The sequence below is a fragment of the Pezoporus occidentalis genome, unplaced genomic scaffold, assembly GCF_034315485.1.
Source record: "Pezoporus occidentalis ecotype Australia unplaced genomic scaffold, CSIRO_AGI_Poc_V1 ctg268, whole genome shotgun sequence".
NCBI lineage: Eukaryota > Metazoa > Chordata > Aves > Psittaciformes > Psittacidae > Pezoporus > Pezoporus occidentalis.
Window position 1 is genome coordinate 472556 of NW_026914589.1, and position 16948 is coordinate 489503.

At 48.4% G+C, this 16948-nt stretch overlaps 2 protein-coding genes across 39 annotated transcripts in view; both read left to right on the plus strand.

Moving 5' to 3' along the window:
- Positions 1–4130, plus strand: part of SORBS1 (sorbin and SH3 domain containing 1) — a 78649-nt gene extending 74519 nt beyond the window's left edge. For all 30 annotated transcript variants that reach the window (XM_062624466.1, XM_062624468.1, XM_062624469.1 and 27 more), the window contains 2 exons: positions 418–530; positions 1928–4130. In XM_062624466.1, the coding sequence (XP_062480450.1) occupies positions 418–530; positions 1928–1995 (181 nt within the window). In that variant the 3' untranslated portion in view covers positions 1996–4130. The remainder of the gene's footprint in view (positions 1–417; positions 531–1927) is intronic.
- Positions 4131–7776: 3646 nt separating this feature from the next.
- The window catches only part of PDLIM1 (PDZ and LIM domain 1), a 44346-nt gene continuing 35174 nt past the window's right edge, over positions 7777–16948 (plus strand). For 2 of the 9 annotated variants that reach the window (XM_062624516.1, XM_062624511.1), the window contains exon 1: positions 7777–8183. In XM_062624516.1, coding sequence (XP_062480500.1) covers positions 7792–8183 — 392 coding nt within the window. In that variant the 5' untranslated portion in view covers positions 7777–7791. The remainder of the gene's footprint in view (positions 8184–16948) is intronic. The other 7 variants (XR_009965943.1, XM_062624512.1, XM_062624508.1 and 4 more) reach the window with 4 other exon arrangements.

Consider the following 16948-nt stretch of genomic DNA (forward strand, 5'->3'; position numbering starts at 1 on the left):
ATTCATGGCCCTGCTTATGTGCCTGGGCAAGGGAAGAGATGTCTCATTTAGCCCAGGCATGAGTGTATCCAGGTTTTGGCTTGTATTCAGTAGGGTGTCTGCACTCATACACTCTGTAGGTGCTACATGCTAGGTAGACACTGATTATTACAGTCTATGGAGACTGCTACATGGCAAAAAGGAAACAGAAGCTCTCTGCATATCCCACACAATGGAGGTGTGACACTTTTTACTGCCATGGCCTTGTGACAACAGGCAATTTAATACACTTGGCTTCCACTTCTCAAATGGAAAACACAGGTCTAGACTGCATTGAACAAAGTATAGTAGGAATTAGAAAGGAGAAGGGAGATGTCCCCTTCTGAAGGGATGTGAGGGAAATCCAATTGCTAACATGCAGTATCTTTCTGGATTTAGAGTTAGCTACCAAGCCCTCTACAGCTACACTCCTCAGAATGATGATGAGCTGGAACTGAGGGATGGTGACATCGTTGATGTCATGGAGAAATGTGATGACGGCTGGTTTGTGGGTGAGTGTGACACTTGCTCTCAGCAGAGCTTTTTGAGACGCAGATGAGCAGTTTTGCAGAGCGTCTGGAAGTTACTTTCATTTGTGGGGTTAAAACAGTGAAAAAAGTGAAAAAGGTCAGCTTGACTTTTTTCACAATTTCTCATCTTTTCCCACCAAAAACATTAAAATCGGGGTGCACGGAGGTGGAGCTTTGCTTTCCTTGCTATGTCTCTAGTTTTAACTTTTACCTTTTCTTAATTTCCCTATTCCCCTCTGTCGTGGTTTAAACCCAGTCAGGTAATTCGTTCGCTCACTTCCCCCCCCTTTCTTGCCCTCCCCCTGCTCTCAGAGGGATGGAGAGGAGAATTGAAAAGAATGCAACTCCCACGGGTTGAGATAAGAACAGTTTAGTAACTAAGGTATAGCACAAATCACTACTGCTACCACCAATGATAATAATGATAAAGGAAATAACAAGGGAAGAGAATACAACACCTCAGCACCAGCCGACCGATAACTCACCCCCCCTCAGCCCGACCAAGCACCGACCGATACCTCCTCCAACCCTGCAGTCTCCCAGCCCTTCCGGCTAACTCCCAGTTACATCCTGGGCATGACGTGCTGTGGTATGGAATACCTCTTTGGTCAGTTTGGGTCAGGTGTCCTGTCTCTGCTTCCTCCTGGCTTCCCCTCCTCCCTGGCAGAGCATGAGGCTCACAAAGTCCTTGGCCAAACCAAAACATCCTTGTTATCAGCTCTGTTCCCAGGCCGAAAGTCAAAACATTGCACTGCACCAGCTACCAAGGAGGAGAAAAATGACTGCTACTGCTGAACCCAGGACACCCTCTTCCTCCTGATCCTTTCTGCTCACCCAGATAGCAGAGCAACAGAGGGAACCAAGGAAAAATGGATTTCTGTAGCTTTTCCAAAGCTGACGTAGCTGTGGCAAGTTACCACAAGTGGCAAGTAGGGGACAAAGGAGACATATGGATGGGAATTGTAGTCGCTGAAAATCCAGCCTCAACTGTAGCTGTACATTTAGCAAAATCTATCCCTTTACCTGCAAAGAATGCAAGTCTGGACAGTGTTCTTCATCTCAACACTGCAAATCTAGGCTTGTTCTCTCTTCTTAAGGGAGATTAGCTCATTTACACTGATAGGAGTTTGGCTCCTATCCTATGGGCCCAGGAGCTTTCACGAGCACCTTACTAAGTGTTACAAGGGAAGACAGAGATGATTAGTAGTAGAACTAGTTGTGAGCTTGTCTTTACTGAAAGGCTCTTTGACCAGGATTCCTATTTAACTTTAGAAAGAAATGCCTGCTGGCAGGAGAGGCTGCCATCTCTACTTTACCTCTAAGCCTCCCCTGCGTGGCTCCATCTTACCCTGGCTTCCTTGTGTTTTATTTTGTGACAGGTACATCCAGGAGAACAAGGCAATTTGGCACCTTCCCAGGCAACTATGTGAAGCTTCTGTACCTGTGAAATAACAGTAATCCCACCGTGACAATGATGGGGTTGTTTTCAGATGGCATTTTTAAACAGTGAAGAAACAGACAATTTATGAATGTAACAGAGAAGAGACAAGACGTGTTAGGAGGATGTGGTTATGTGGTACAGTATTGAGTTGAATGTGTAACCCTGCTTCAATGGATTCAGGGTGTGATTTGTTTGCTGAAAAAGAGACAGTTTCTAGTTTACAGTGCTGCCTTTGTATATTCCTCTTCCCTCCCAGCAAGAATTTTGATGATAATCTTAATTTGTATGGAGTACTTACCTCTGAGAAGGCTTCAGGGAAGCACATGGTTTTGTTTGTGTATTGAGATAGGATAATGCTTTGGGGCAGTACGCACCCTTGCAGCTGCTCCCTTTCACTGGCAAGGTTCAGGGAGGCCAGGCTTTCTGCCCAGTTTCTGCCTCCCTGAAGACTCGCTTTGCACTGCCTTCCACTTCCATAGAAAACCCTTCCTTCATGACATGCATCTTAAGACCCAGCAGAGGCAGAGGACAACTGATGTGGTTAAACTGCAGAGCTCTATGTGGAAAAGGAGTTTGGGACTCATGGTTTAATCTGTTTAACCTGTGCAGCCAAACCATAATGCAAACATGAAAATCCCAAACTCTTTAATAATGTATGACCTTATCTCTGCAGGGTTTTTTTTCTTTTGTGCAGGTGGTGTGTGTGTGAGTGTGCATCAAAACAAACTGAGTCCTGGTTTTTAAAGAGAAATCAGCCTGGCTTTGACATTTATCTGCACAAAGAATAGAACTAATAAACAGAACATCCATGAGAGCAAATCCTGTTTGAGTGCTATGGCCATTCACTTTCTTTTTCCTCCTTGCTCTGTTGTTGTTCCTAAAGGATCACACACTTTTTGAAGCATACTCTTGGGGATGAAGACTGCTTCTTTCCCAGCACTGAATCTTAGAAGCTCTGATACATCTGAGCAACATATCGCTGAGGGTGCCTTTTTTTTTTTTCCTTTTTGGTCAGTGTCAGTGGTAGGTCTCAAACAAATACATGCATTTTGGCTGCATTTTGTCATACAAAATTCTAATCAATTTGGAAAGCTATTTCCAGCAGTTATTACCAGTCACATAGATGCATGTTTCCTTGGGGGGGGGGGGGGGGGGGGGAGGGACTGTGGCGTGGCTGTATGCTTGCCTGTAAATCCACTCTTTTGATAGACAATTTGTTATTAAGAAGAAGCATAAACAAAACCGGTTCTATCAGACTCTGCTTCCTACAGTTACCATACAAATAGCAAAGGGTTAAATTGCTATTTTGTCATAAGCCGTATTAATAATATAAAATGCCTATTTTTATGCTGATGCTTTTATACAGATTTATTAAGAGTAACTACAACTAACTGTTAGCATGACTTGCAATGTTTTGATAAACTAGCCATGCTCCTGGGTTTGAAATCAAGTAGGCTTGTCTTCCGCCTAGCTCAGCGGAAGAGAAGACTCATTGTCTCAGAAGTTTGACTGTAAATATGTATATTTAACTTTGTACAGACAATGTACTTACCTTGTATAGAAAAAATAATTTAAACACATTGAGAGAAGGGAGGGGGAAAAAAAAGGCAGCTGTGAAAGGTCGGGATTTTTTTTCCACTTTTATTTAAATGATGGAATTCTGTGTATGTTCACATAAAGAGTTTTAGCACAAAATATCCATTATGAAAGGTTTTCAGATATGACACAAAGCACCACTGTTTCTTTTCAGCAGGAGATACCTTTAATCCTGCATCTTATTTATGGGTTTGTTTTTCTGCTTTGGGTTTGCTCTCCAGTTATTTGCAGCAATATTTAGGTCTGTTGCTAAGATGGGATAACATCAAATTAATATCTCCAGCAAAGTAACATGATGATACTGACTGTATATAACATAATCATTTAAAGGTTTATTTTTTGTTCTTGCTCTTGCCGTTTTAAGTTACACACACATGCACACATACACACACATGCGCGTACAAACTGCAACTTATTTTTGTGTTGATTTTTTTGTTTCTTATTGCAGTGGATTATTATTTGACAATTAATAAATGGAATTATTGAATTACTATTGTGTTCCTTGTACGAATTATTAAATAAAGTCTATTCCCACTGTTCCTGTAGCAGTGCGCTTCTGTATGAGTGCCCCTCCTTGGCTGTGTCCATATGAACAGCAGTTGTCTGCTATGGGCTGAGTGTCCTGCACCTGAGGATCCTGCTTATGACTTGTTGACCAGTTCTCCCTCCTGAGCTGTAGGCAGGCCATGACTTTTTCCTCAAAGAAACCAAGGTGTAAAAGCAGAGAAAAAGCTGTTTTGCACCCAGATCTCACTGTAACATGGAGTCAGGGTGCAGCTGCTGTGGTATGCATGCAGAGCTGGGAGCTCAGGAGCATACCCAAGTCCACTGGTTTACAGAGGCTCTTTGTCTCTTTGTGACTCTCTTTTAAGATGAGAAGACCACACAGGTTAAGTAGGGCAAGAAACCCCAAATGCCAACCTCTGGGGAAGGGATGTTGGTTGACATTGGGTTTACATAGGCATTTTTAACCCTAACTGGGTCGAAAGCCATAAGATGCTGACCTCTGCAGTAGCTGCGTTCTGACCAGGCAGGTAGGGCTGCAGCACTAACTCAAGGGGTTTGTGCAAGGTTTGTGGTGAACATGCCATGTCTTCTAGCTGTGCAGCAGGAGAGCTAGCTGGGGCTTTTTTGGTGTGCCTTGTAGAGGAAGAGTCCCTGCAGGAGCAGAGCAAGGGAAGGCTGGAGCTGAGCTGTCCTGGGGGAGCCCACTGGGGCTCAGTAACTCATGGGTATCACCAAATTGCACCCTGCACCTCCACAAATCTGCCTAATGCAATCTGCCTATGTGGGGCTGTGCCAACCCCAAAGGCTGGTCTTTCACTTCTTGAGACCTCCACCTCAGCCTGAGCCAAAATTGGGCAAGATTCAAACTCTATGATGGCTGATGAGATGACCAGGCAGACACATACAACACGTCGTGGCTGCAGTCACAGTGATTTCGGGAAACTGTGCGCAAGCCAACCCTAAACCTGAACTGACAGAGCAGCAAAAGCCTCAAGCTATTTTCCTTCCCCAGAAAGCAAACAGACATGAGTCCATTTTTCTGTTTTGCAGGTTACCTTATATGCTGCAAAAGGGCAGCCTGATCACTGCTTTGCTGCACTGTCTATCCTAATATACCAGTTCACAGGGAAGAAGAGGACCCAGTGGTGTGTCACAGCCCTCTGGTAATCCCTCACACCTGGTAGGGAAGGAGCTCTTGGTGTCACTTTCTTCACTGCCAGAAGATGTGTAATGATGTGGTAAAAGAACTGCTGCTCTCTAATAGAAATGAGATTAACAGTCCAGATGCAGGTACCCTGGAAGGAAATAATAACTCGTGAAATGACAACTGAATGCAGGAAAAAAGGAGGAAGCCAAGAAAGGGGATTGCAGAGGCAGGGGTGTGCTTTGTGATTGGGTCATTTGTGGCCGTGCCTCATAAGGCCAGCACTTAGTGACCCACCTCAGCCACATTTGCTGACTGCTCCATGCTCCCCCACTGTGCCTGAGTCCCAGCTTCAGCAGCCGCTTTGTGCTGTGGCTTGCTACTGTTATGCTGACTGATGAGCTGTGTTCATTTACCAGATACGCAGCAGTGCTTACACTCGAGTTGTAAGTGCCAGCACCATTGCTGTAAACAACCTCTCAGATTGGTGGGGGCTTAACATGCAACTGGAACACAGGATTTGGAGAAGGCTGAGGTTCTGAATGACTTCTTTGCCTCGGTCTTCACTGGCAAAGGCTCTGACCAAACCACCCAAGTCTTGGAAGGCAGACGCAGGGACTGTGAGAATGAAGACCTTGCACCCACTGTAGGAGAGGAACTGGTTTGAGACCATCTTCAAAATCTGAACGTGCACAAGTCCATGGGTCCTGATGAGATCCATCCGTGGGTCCTGAAGGAGCTGGCGAATGAAGTTGCAAAGCCGCTGGCCATCATATTTGAGAAATCATGGTAGTCAGGTGAAGTTCCCGACAACTGGAAAAAGGGAAATATAACCCCCATTTTCAAGAAGGGGAAAATGGATGACCCGGGGAATTACAGAGCAGTCAGTCTCACCTCTGTGCCTGGCAAAATCTTGGAGCAGGTTCTCCTGGAAGGCATGCTAAGGCACATGAAAATCAACAAGGTGCTTGGTGACAGCCAGCAGGGCTTCACTAAGGGGAAATCCTGCCTGACCAATTTGGTGGCCTTTTATGATGGGGCTACAGAACTGATGGACAGGGGCAGAGCAGTTGATGTCATCTACCTGGACTTGTGCAAAACATTCGACACTGTCCCACACGACATCCTTGTCTCTAAATTGGAGAGACATCAATTTGACGGATGGACCACTCGGTGGATAAAGAACTGGCTGGATGGCTGCATGCAAAGACTTGTGGTCAATGGCTCAATGTCTGGCTGGAGACCATTAACGAGTGGTGTCCCTCAGGGATCGGTGTTGGGACTGGTCTTGTTCAACACTTTTGTCGGTGACGTGGACAGTGGGATTGAGTGCGCCCTCAGCAAGTTTGCCAATGACACCAAGCTGTGTGGTTCGGTTGATAGGCTGGAGGGAAGGAATGCCATCCAGAGGGACCTTGACACGCTTGTGAGGTGGGCTGATGCCAACCTCATGAGGTTTAACCATGACAAGTGCAAGGTCCTACAGCTGGGTCGGAGCAATCCCAGGCACAGCTGCAGGTTGGGCAGAGAAGAGATTCAGAGCAGCCCTGTGGAGAAGGACTTGGGGGTGGTGGTTGATGAGAAAATGAACATGAACAGGCAGTGTGCGTTTGCAGCCCAGAAAGCCAACTGTATGCTGGGCTGCATCAAAAGGAGTGTGACCAGCAGGTCCAAGGAGGTGATCCTGCCCCTCTGCTCTGCTCTTGTGAGACCTCACCTGGAGTGTTGTGTGCAGTTCTGGTGTCCTCAACATAAAAAGGACATGACACTGTTGGAACAAGTCCAGAGAAGGGCCACGAGGATGATCAGGGGACTGGAGCACCTCCCATATGAAGACAGGCTGAGAAAGTTGGGGCTGTTCAGCCTGGAGAAGAGAAGGCTGCATGGAGACCTCATAGCAGCCTTCCAGTATCTGAAGGAGGCCTATAGGGATGCTGGGGAGGGACTCTTCATTAGAGACTGTAGTGACAGGACAAGGGGTAACGGGTTAAACAGGGGAAGTTTAGGTTGGATATAAGAAGGAAATTCTTTCCTGTTAGGGTGATGAAGCACTGGAATAGTTTGCCCAGGGAGGTTGTGAATGCTCCATCCCTGGCAGTGTTCAAGGCCAGGCTGGACGAGGCCTTGGGTGACATGGTTTAGTGTGAGGTGTCCCTGCCCATGGCAGGGGGGTTGGAACTTGATGATCTTAAGGTCCTTTCCAACCCTAACGATTCTATGATTCTATGGAACAAATATTTTTCCCAAATCACAGCTAAGGAGATTGGCTGGAAAACTCATATAATGGAATTTCTTTGTTGGTGGTACCACTCTAAGGGGTTAGAGATAAGCACTGATGGACTTGAGCCTTTCCCAGGCTCCGCTCCTACCCGTCAGCTCCCATATGGGAAACTGCACACAATGCTGCTGATTTCCATCGCCCTCTTTGGGTTTCAGAGTTAACACCGCGCCAAGCTACCGCAGGCCGGTCCGCGTTTGCGTGAGAAGCGCCGCGCCGGGGCAGTCTTGCATGCGGTTGCGCACCGGCGGCCTGCTCGGCTCTCAGCTGGGAGGGGATGGAGTGGAATGGGGCGAGACGGGGCGTGAGACGCTCCGAGCTCCCGACGACCGAAATTCTCGCCCTCCCACCGCGGCTCGGCCCCGCAAACCTCCCTCGGGAGGGCTTCGCCTTGCAGCGCGGCGGGCCGGCGGTAACCGGGGCGCAGTGCCCCGCGGCAGCCCAGCCAGCCTGGCGGCGGCGGAGCCCGGGAGTCCCGGGGAGGAGCTGGGGCGGGCCGGGGGCGGGCCGTGCCGGGCAGTGCCGGTGCAGGCGGCGGGGCTGCCGGGCGTCCTGCGAGGTGCAGTCGCGCACATGGGGACACACCGCGTCGTGCTGTCGGGCCCCGGGCCCTGGGGCTTCCGCCTGGTGGGCGGCCGGGACTTCGAGCAGCCCCTCGCCATCTCCCGGGTAGGGCGCGGCGGCGGCCCGGGGCGGGGGCGGGCGGTACTGGGGGCCGGGGAAGTCGCTGGGACCGGGTCGGCGCGGCGGCGGCTCCGGGGAAGGCTGGGGCTGGCTGGTGGCACAGGGGCAGGGTTGGGGGCACGGGGGGGGTCTTCTCTTTTTCTTCCCCCCATTTATTTATCTGGTGTTTATGGAGAAATCCATAGTGTCCCACGCAGCCCTTTGACCTGGCTTTGACCAAAGCCTTTGCTTCTTATCTTTCGTCCATAGCAAACCCCTTACCGCAGGCAGAGAGAATGCCCTCTGCTCCCGCCAGCCTGTAATTTGGGTTTTGCAGCCCATCCTGTGGGAAGCAGTCATACTGAGGTGGTGTTAGTGCTTGCCTGCTTTGGCTTGCCATGTATAGGTAAAAGAAAAGCCTTTGTTTATAGAAGCCGTATTAACCTACCTTAAGTGCTGCAGCCTGTTTCTGTTCTAAGTACTTCTTACCCACTTAAAGAAAAATTAGTTATGAAATGACAGTAAAGTTCCCCATGCAAACAGTTTTAGTGGTGTAACTTACTGCGCCGTCCTGGGCTCCAGTGTTCGCCCGTGTAACGTCAGGGATTGGTTCAGAACACCTGGCTTTGCTGTCCACGTACCCCCTGCACCCAGACATCCCCGCGCAGGTGCTGCCGCCTGCATGGCTGCTACCGGCTGGGAGCTGGGCCCTGCCCTGGGCTGCTCACTGCACACTTGCAACAACCAAAGGCACACACACCCATCTCTTCCTGCGTGCCGGCAGTGCACCCTAAACTCCCTGTGGCTTTCTATGGGGTGGGCTGCTCCGTCTCTTGCTGGGGCTGGCTGCAGGCCCGGCTCCCCCCAGGGGGAAGGACTTGCTCTGATTTCATGATTTCCAGCAATTCCTCTGCAAACCACAGGCATCCGATGAGCTGCTGGCAGCCCTGGGCTCTGGCTCTGCCACCACCTTTACGTGGCTTTGGGATCTTCAGGCGAGGAAGGGCCATGGGAAGTAGGACGTACAAGAACTTGAACCTCTGTGAACTGCACTTCAAGAAGCTCAGGATGGTGAAACTTGTGAATTGCTCTAAATATCTCCTGCCCCTTGGTCTCATGCAGTGGGGTGCTGCTGCCTGAATGACCCCAGGTGCCAGGGGGAGGGCTGCTGGCTTCAGGAAGGGCAGAGCTGGGAGTGCTGTCAAACTCACAGAGGGGGGAAGTTATTAATTTTCTGTGTAACCTCTTTCAATCACAGTTATAATGCCTCATTCTTCTAAAGTATTTTTTTTGACATGAAAGCAGCTTTAGCGGAGGGGAAGTGATATTTACTTCATTTTATGGTAATTGTTGCCATTTCCCTCCAGCAAAAGGCTCTGAGGCAGAAGTATGGCTGAAGTCCTACCTCACTGCTCTTACCTCTTCTGCTCAGTTACCTTTGTCAGCACTTATGGGCGCATACCAAGAGACACAGATCAGCAAAGCAGCAAAAATAACCACCTCATGAGAAATTGTGCCCCTGGAGACTAAAATGGATGATGTAAACGCTGACAATTGCCAGCTCTTATCATGGCTTTCTCTGGTGGCCCCTCTGACATGTTTAATTTCCCCTCCAAGACTTCAAGCCATTAATCTTTCCTGTGCCTTCCTCCTAAGGTTCCTGGGTTTGTGCCCTTGGCTCAGGAACAAAGGTCTGGGAGAGTCCCCCTTCACCATGTAAAAAACCCCCAAACTGTACCAAGATCTGGTAAAGTTTTGGTCTGTTTTAGAGTCTGATCCTCCTTGTATGGTGATTTTATGGGGCTATAACTGAATTTTTCTTCTTCCTTATTGCATTTTATACCTGTGCTCTGACCAAAGAGCTTTTTGGGCATGGAGCCCTCCTCTCCTCATAGGTGTGCGCTTGCAGCCCAGAAAGCCAACCGTATCCTGGGCTGCATCAAGAGGAGCGTGACCAGCAGGTCGAAGGAGGTGATCCTGCCCCTCTGCTCTGCTCTCATGAGACCTCACCTGGAGTATTGGGTGCAGTTCTGGTGTCCTCAACATAAAAAGGACATGGAACTGTTGGAACAAGTCCAGAGGAGGGCCACAAGGATGATCAGGGGACTGGAGCACCTCCCGTATGAAGACAGGCTGAGGAAGTTGGGGCTGTTCAGCCTGGAGAAGAGAAGGCTGTGTGGAGGCCTCATAGCAGCCTTCCAGTATCTGAAGGGGGCCTATAGGGATGCTGGAGAGGGACTCTTCATTAGAGACTGTAGTGACAGGACAAGGGGTAACAGGTTAAAACTTAAACAGGGGGAGTTTAGATTGGATATAAGGAGGAAGTTCTTTCCTGTTAGGGTGATGAGGCACTGGAATGGGTTACCCAGGGAAGTGGTAAATGCTCCATCCCTTGCAGTGTTAAAGGCCAGGTTGGACGAGGCCTTGGGAAATGTGGTCTAGTGTAAGGCATCCCTGCCCATGGAGGCTTTAACTAGATGATCTTAAGGTCCTTTCCAACCCTAACCATTCTGTGATTCTATGATGGATAAGCTTTGTCAGCAAGCTCTGCCTGTAGGATTGGCATCTGCCAAGGGTTATGAGGGCTTTAGTCCCACTAAGCTGTGAGATGGGGGGCTACCTGAGGGGAATGAGAGGGTGGGAAAGCTGTAGTCTTTGATGAGAGCATTGCCCACAAAGCAGGGAGGATGTGACTGTCCCTCCTAGCACTGTTGTATGTTTGCTGCAGCATGTAGCTTGTAGGTCTGTGGTACAGATGTGCTCATGGGGAGTGCTGTTAGGAGCAACACATAGGGCTAGGCTGCCTGCCCTGTGCCAGGCATGTATCCTTGATTGCACTGCGGAGCAGCAGCATCCTGCTGCTGCCAGCTGGGAGCAAAGCAATTCAGATGTGCTATGTGGGGGACAAGTACCCTCCCACGAGGCCAGTGGAGCTTGGCTATGCCTCATCCAGGGCTGCCCATCCCAGCGATGCACTGGTGGGGTCACCCTGCTGTTCCAGGTGTGTGCTTACACAGTAGCATGCCAGGAGAGAGACATCCATCCAGTCATGGGCCTGAACTGGGTGTTTTGCAGCTCTCTTTGAATGAAGATGTCAGAATTCAGCCTGTGTTGCCTGCCATGAACTCAGATTTGGCTTCTGGCTGTGTTGTCCTTGCAGTGGGCTTGTCTTGGTATTTATGGCCCTCATCACCATTGTACCTCAGCTCCTTAATAATGGCTTTTGGCTTCTCAAGCTCCCTTCTCACATGACGTGTTTCATGAGATGAGATGCTGATGAAGCGGAGCTGGCTAAAATGCACCGCAGCTGATAGACTCCCATCCCACTCCGTCCCTCGGGTAACATGAGCTTTTTCCTGTTTGGTTGCCTTTAATTTTGGTAAACATTGGAGATTTCTCTTTCCAGTTGCATATATACATGGAACTGTCCAATACACCTTGTTCTTGAGATGATTTCTGTGTTTTGTGGTAGTTATGTGTTGATCTTGGATATCTGACCCAAAATAAAGGCATAGGGGAGTTTTGCTCTATGTTTTGTCATTTAAAAACCTCCCAGCTTCATTAAGGAGGGGTGACTGTCAGAGTCTGTGGAACTGAACGTTTTGTATTGAAACTGAGCATTTTCCCAATGACAAAGTGGTTTCAGGACAGCCCAGTTTTGCAAATGGCAAAAGATGAAATCTCAGTATTATGCTTGTTGCTGAGTTCAACCACAGTAATGTGAATTCATCCCTGCTTAGTCTGATGCTTTATTTATTCATGGTGTTTTAAAATTTCAGGATTTCTAGCAATTGCAGAATCAGAAGATAATTGGGCACTTTTTTTGGTGTTTGATATTTTTAAGCATGGTCCTCCAAACCAGCTTTGTAAACTTAAAATCTGATTTAGTGAAAACACTGGATGTGGTGGTCTGAAATCAAGCACAGGACTGAATTTCATGGTATGAAAAGACATTAGGTTTTACTTCGGTACTGGCTGACATCCTTACCCCTCTCTCAGCTGAGCAAAGACATCCTGGAGCTACCAGTGAAAGGAAGCTCTAGTGGTACGGGACAGCCTGCTAATGGGCATCTCTTGCGGGGGCTCAGTGTGGTGACCATGCCAGTGGATGGGTGGAGACTGAGCTCCATCGGGACCCTGCCAGGGATCAGCTCTGTGGCACAAGTGTCTGCTCTGGGAGCTGGGCTGCAGCCTCTTCCCCACACAGAAAGAAAGGAAAATAACCTGCAGCCATGTTTTGATACGTGGGGAGTGCTGGGGCTGATCGGGGAGGCCTCTGCATCCAGAGGGATGCTGGAACGCCTCCCCCTCTGCAAAAGAAACATGGGACGTGGTGGACATGATAGGACTTAGGGTGGGGCTGGCTTTCTTCCTCGGCATGGGGAGCACTGGCTGGTCCCCACTGTGCACACCTATGGCTGCTGCCCAGCCCAGCTTTCTTGCCCGTAACAGCAGATACCGGCATTACACTTGGCTCCTGTTCTGAGGCTGGCTTGGCAGAGGGAGCCAGCTGGGGAAAGCTGCTAGTGTTTATGGGAAGGTGAAAGTGGCTTGATATTTGCTCTTGCACTGCTGCTCCCAGCTGCCACGCTGGAAAGGGGCTGTGGCAGCACCAGCCCTGCTGGGCCATGCTGTGCCACATTGCCCAGGGTGTCTGGCACAGCTGCTCCATAACTAGACAGTTGATTAGTGCCTGTCGAACACTGGTCATTAAGGTCACCGGCCAAGAGCTTCTGGCCCTCCAGAAGAACCTGGGTTGATGTTTAGAGCCCAGCATGATGCCTTGTGCCTTTGATGCTAGGGGGAGTCCTGTCTGGTCTGTCTGAGTGTGTGGGGTATGGAGAGCAGAGGTTCACATTGCAGTAATGCCCCTACAGACTTCAAAGCCAGCATGAACCCTGGCAGCTTCCTGGGCAGTTGCTGAGGCTGGACAAGCTTGTGCTTCGAAGATACAAATGACTGCTGAGGAGAGGAAAGGACTTGCTGATCTCCCTGGCTGCTGGGGTTTGGCTGAGATGAAATCATCCTGAATTGTGGCAAGGGGAAAGTAGCAGAATTTTCTGTCAGTGAAGACAGAGCACTTCGGGACACAGGGCAGGCGTGACCTTTCCCAGCCCTGTTTCATGAGTCTGGGGGCAGTTTTATCATTAGAAAAACATTTAAAAGAATTAGGATATTAGTAAAACACCTTCTACCAGAGTTACATGCAGCATCAGTACCCTTGCCTCAACAGGAGCCATGAGTGGACTTTCTGCAGTTCACCTTTTCAGACCAATTTGCCACGATTATGGAGTAACTTGATATTGTCAAACTCTGGAGTACTCATTTCTCTGTACCTCTTCTTTGAGTCCAACCCAAGTTCTTTTGGGAATGGAAACCCACCTTGATATTGATGAGTTTGCCAAAGAACATAGAGAACTCTACTTTGACAGCTCCAGTTTCGCTAGCTCTGGAATAGACAGACAGAGCTTTAAGTCTCAGAACTTAAGTTGATAAACGTTGGACTTACTGGCAGAAAGAGATTCCTTTTTGTTCTGTTATCTGCTTATTCCTAGTTGTCAAGTTACAGATGGTTGCAAGCTTATTGGCACCTTTCACCCTCAAAACTCACTTTGTCCATCAAGAGATGTATTTGGCTTGTAAAATGCTTCGTATTTGAAGGGTGCAACATCAAAATAGCAGCAGCAAATGGATTTTTTTTGTATGTGTTTGTTTTTTTTTTTTCCCCTCAGTAGTATAAACAGGGAAATTAAAGGAGGCCTTAACTACATAAACAATTGATGTTGTTCCGGACAGTGACACAGTATCTTAGATGGTTGCTGATTACTGGACATGTCGTTTGTTTAGAGGATGAAATAAACCATCAGGAAGGCTCAGCTGATGAGCAGCTCTGTGTAATGTTTGTGAGGTCTTGTAAGAAATCCTTATATTTAATTTATTTTTCTTTTTAATGTAGGGCATGTTGCAGAACAAGCTGTGAGGCTGCTCTGCAACTCCTTGACCACCACCTGAGCCTCTGTCTGAACAAATAATCTCACATATGTCCTTTTACACCACCTTCCTGAGGTCAGCCCTCTCTGTGCTGTGCCTAATGCCTTCCACTGTCTGTGTTAATAATGCCCATCTGGCTGTCAGAAATGGGCAGGGCATGAAGGCAGGCAGGAGGGTGAGGGCAAGCTGGGCTATCACAGAGGGGCTTGTTGTAGTGGAAACCTAGACCCTGCTGGTGTGAGCTGATGCTCAGGGGTTTCACCAGCTAAGGGCTTATCCGCTTTCCCCTTCTTTCCTTGTGATGGTGTGGTGTGGGCCAGTACAGAGCAGCTACTGAGCTGTGGGCTACGGCAGTGTCAGACTGTAATGGTGCAGAGAATGGGAGCAGCTTGGGAGGAAAATCTCCCAGAGCCAGTTGTAAGGAACCGGCTTGTCATTCCCCCTCCCCTAAAGAGAAGGGGTGGGGAACGTGCTTGCCTGAATTTTCTCATAGCCTCTGATCTCTGCTGACCCAGCTGCATGCTTTTGCTGGGAGAAATTGTGGCTGCTTAGCATAATACTCCAGTGCTGGGGACATTACTCATGGTAAAAGAGCAGTGTGTGTGGGTTGGGAGGATTAAGCTGCATGTCAGAGTTGTCTAGTTGTCACTGGTGGCCTCAGAAGTATGTTGCTGCATGTCTGTTCTGTCCCGTGAAGACGCAGCTGGGTTTTCCTTGCAAGCTCAGAGAGGTGCTGTTTCTCAGGATCTTTGTCTTGGCTGATGTTAATTTTCTCATTCTTATCTCTTCACCACTTCTTGCTATGTGTGTCTAGGTGTGGAGTGATGGGTGATGCTGGAGCCTGTAGGGCCTGTGCGAAACTGAAGGGCTGATGAAGTGAGCAAGTAGTGTGCCTGAATCCATGGGGAGAGAATGCCAGAAAGAATTGAATGAATTTTAGACCCACCCACCTGTGTTGACTCACATGGAGCTGTGTTATGCTGCTTGTCATAGAAATGCTTCCCACCCTTTCTCCCTTTCATTTGCTGTGGGCAGCAGCTTCCCTTAATATATCTACTGCTGCCTCAGATCCTTGCCTGCCGTAAGAAAAAAAGCGCTGTATATCCCTGTCCAGGGACTGCAAATCTTGTTAGGTAGCATGTATGGAAGTAATTGCATTGAATGTAAAACATATTTGTGTTCGGCTAGCTCTGGGTCAGATAGAAGTTTTATAACAAGGGCCTGGGAGCTGGGTAAGCAGCCAAATACATCTCCTCTCCTCCAAATATATCCCTTCACTAAATCAAAGTATTTCCTTTTCTATTGTAAATGCACTTGCCCAAAGACTAGCTGAAAACTTGATATGTCATAGAAGAGTCTTTCATTTGCTGCTTGGCTGCCAGTGCAAGGGGATGATAGCCAACAAACCACCTAGTAGACAGAAATGTGAACTTTGCGAAGTCCCAGTGGTGTTGGCAAGGTGGAGCCCAAAGTGTGTGTGCAGGGAAAGTGAGGGGAACTAATAATTTTCTACTCACTTCATAATTACAGAGCTTTATATATCTGTATCAATCTGTGTGTGTGTGCACATGTACACAAAGCTTCACTTTGTAGTATAGGAAGATAATGTCTTTTTTTTTTCCTATGCATACCAACCCTGACTCTGTGTGTCCTCTTGGGAAAAAAAACAGCGTTCAAGCCTATAACTGATTTAAACTGTAATCTGCCACACTGAGCTCTGCATGATTATGGAGTGCACAATCAAGCCTACGGATTATAGACATTATTGTTCCACATGCTGGCAAAAGTGTCTGACCTGGCACCAGGGACCTAGTTTGATACATCTGGTTATAAGTATCTAGATTTGTGGTAGCTCAGATTTCTTACACAGACACCAAACAGCATCACCACAGGCAGACTTGGTGACCTCTAGGACCTATTTTGGATACAGTATGAAGCAGTATTGTTCAGCCTGTCTCAGCATTGTGTTCAACAGTGAAATGACCTAATGGCAAAGTGTTACACAATTCCCTGGCAGCAGGCACCACAAGGTAGAACAGGGCTCCTTTCCAAAGGAAGTCCTTGGGCATGATGTTACAAGGTGTGCAGAGCTTTATTCACAGGTAGTGTCCCTAGAGCTGGGGGCTCCTGGGGCCCTGTGATGCTGCCCATATCCCCTCTGCCAGATGCTGCTTGACCAGTGGGGGAAGCCAGTCAGGGAGCTCTTTTGAAGGAGACCAGAGACTGCACCTTTGCATGAGATTTAACTTGTACAAAGTTGTGTTTGCAGGTTTTGTTCCTCGCAGTGTCTTTCATCCCCCCTCGCCTTCCCATGCAGCAGTGCAGCTCTGTCTGCTCAAAGGAGAGAGGCTGGTGCAAAGCTTTAAGTCATCTGAGAGGGGAGCAGGACCAAAGCTGTTTCAGGCAGTGCAACATTCACTGGATGCCTGTGAGCCTGAAAGCTTTTGCTCATTTTTGGAGTCCTTTTGGTTGGGTTGTGTAAGCTGGCTGGTAGCTGTCAGTAGTCTAAGCGCCTCTGCCTTCCCTCCTGGGCTGTATGCCTGCCCTTGCTGCTCACCATGGCAGGGGAGAGATGGGACAAAAATAAAAGCAGGAAAAGGTCTTCCCAGTGGCAGCTCTCTGCTCTTCACTTAGTAACAGAAATGTTTTTTCTTTCCTGGCCTAACTGGTAGGTGAGCAGATCTCAAAAGAGTGTTGACAGCACTGAGATAAGCCCAGACCTTACTGCGAGGGGGGAAGGGAATGTTATTAGTAGCTATAAATCATCCTAAAAGGGTGGG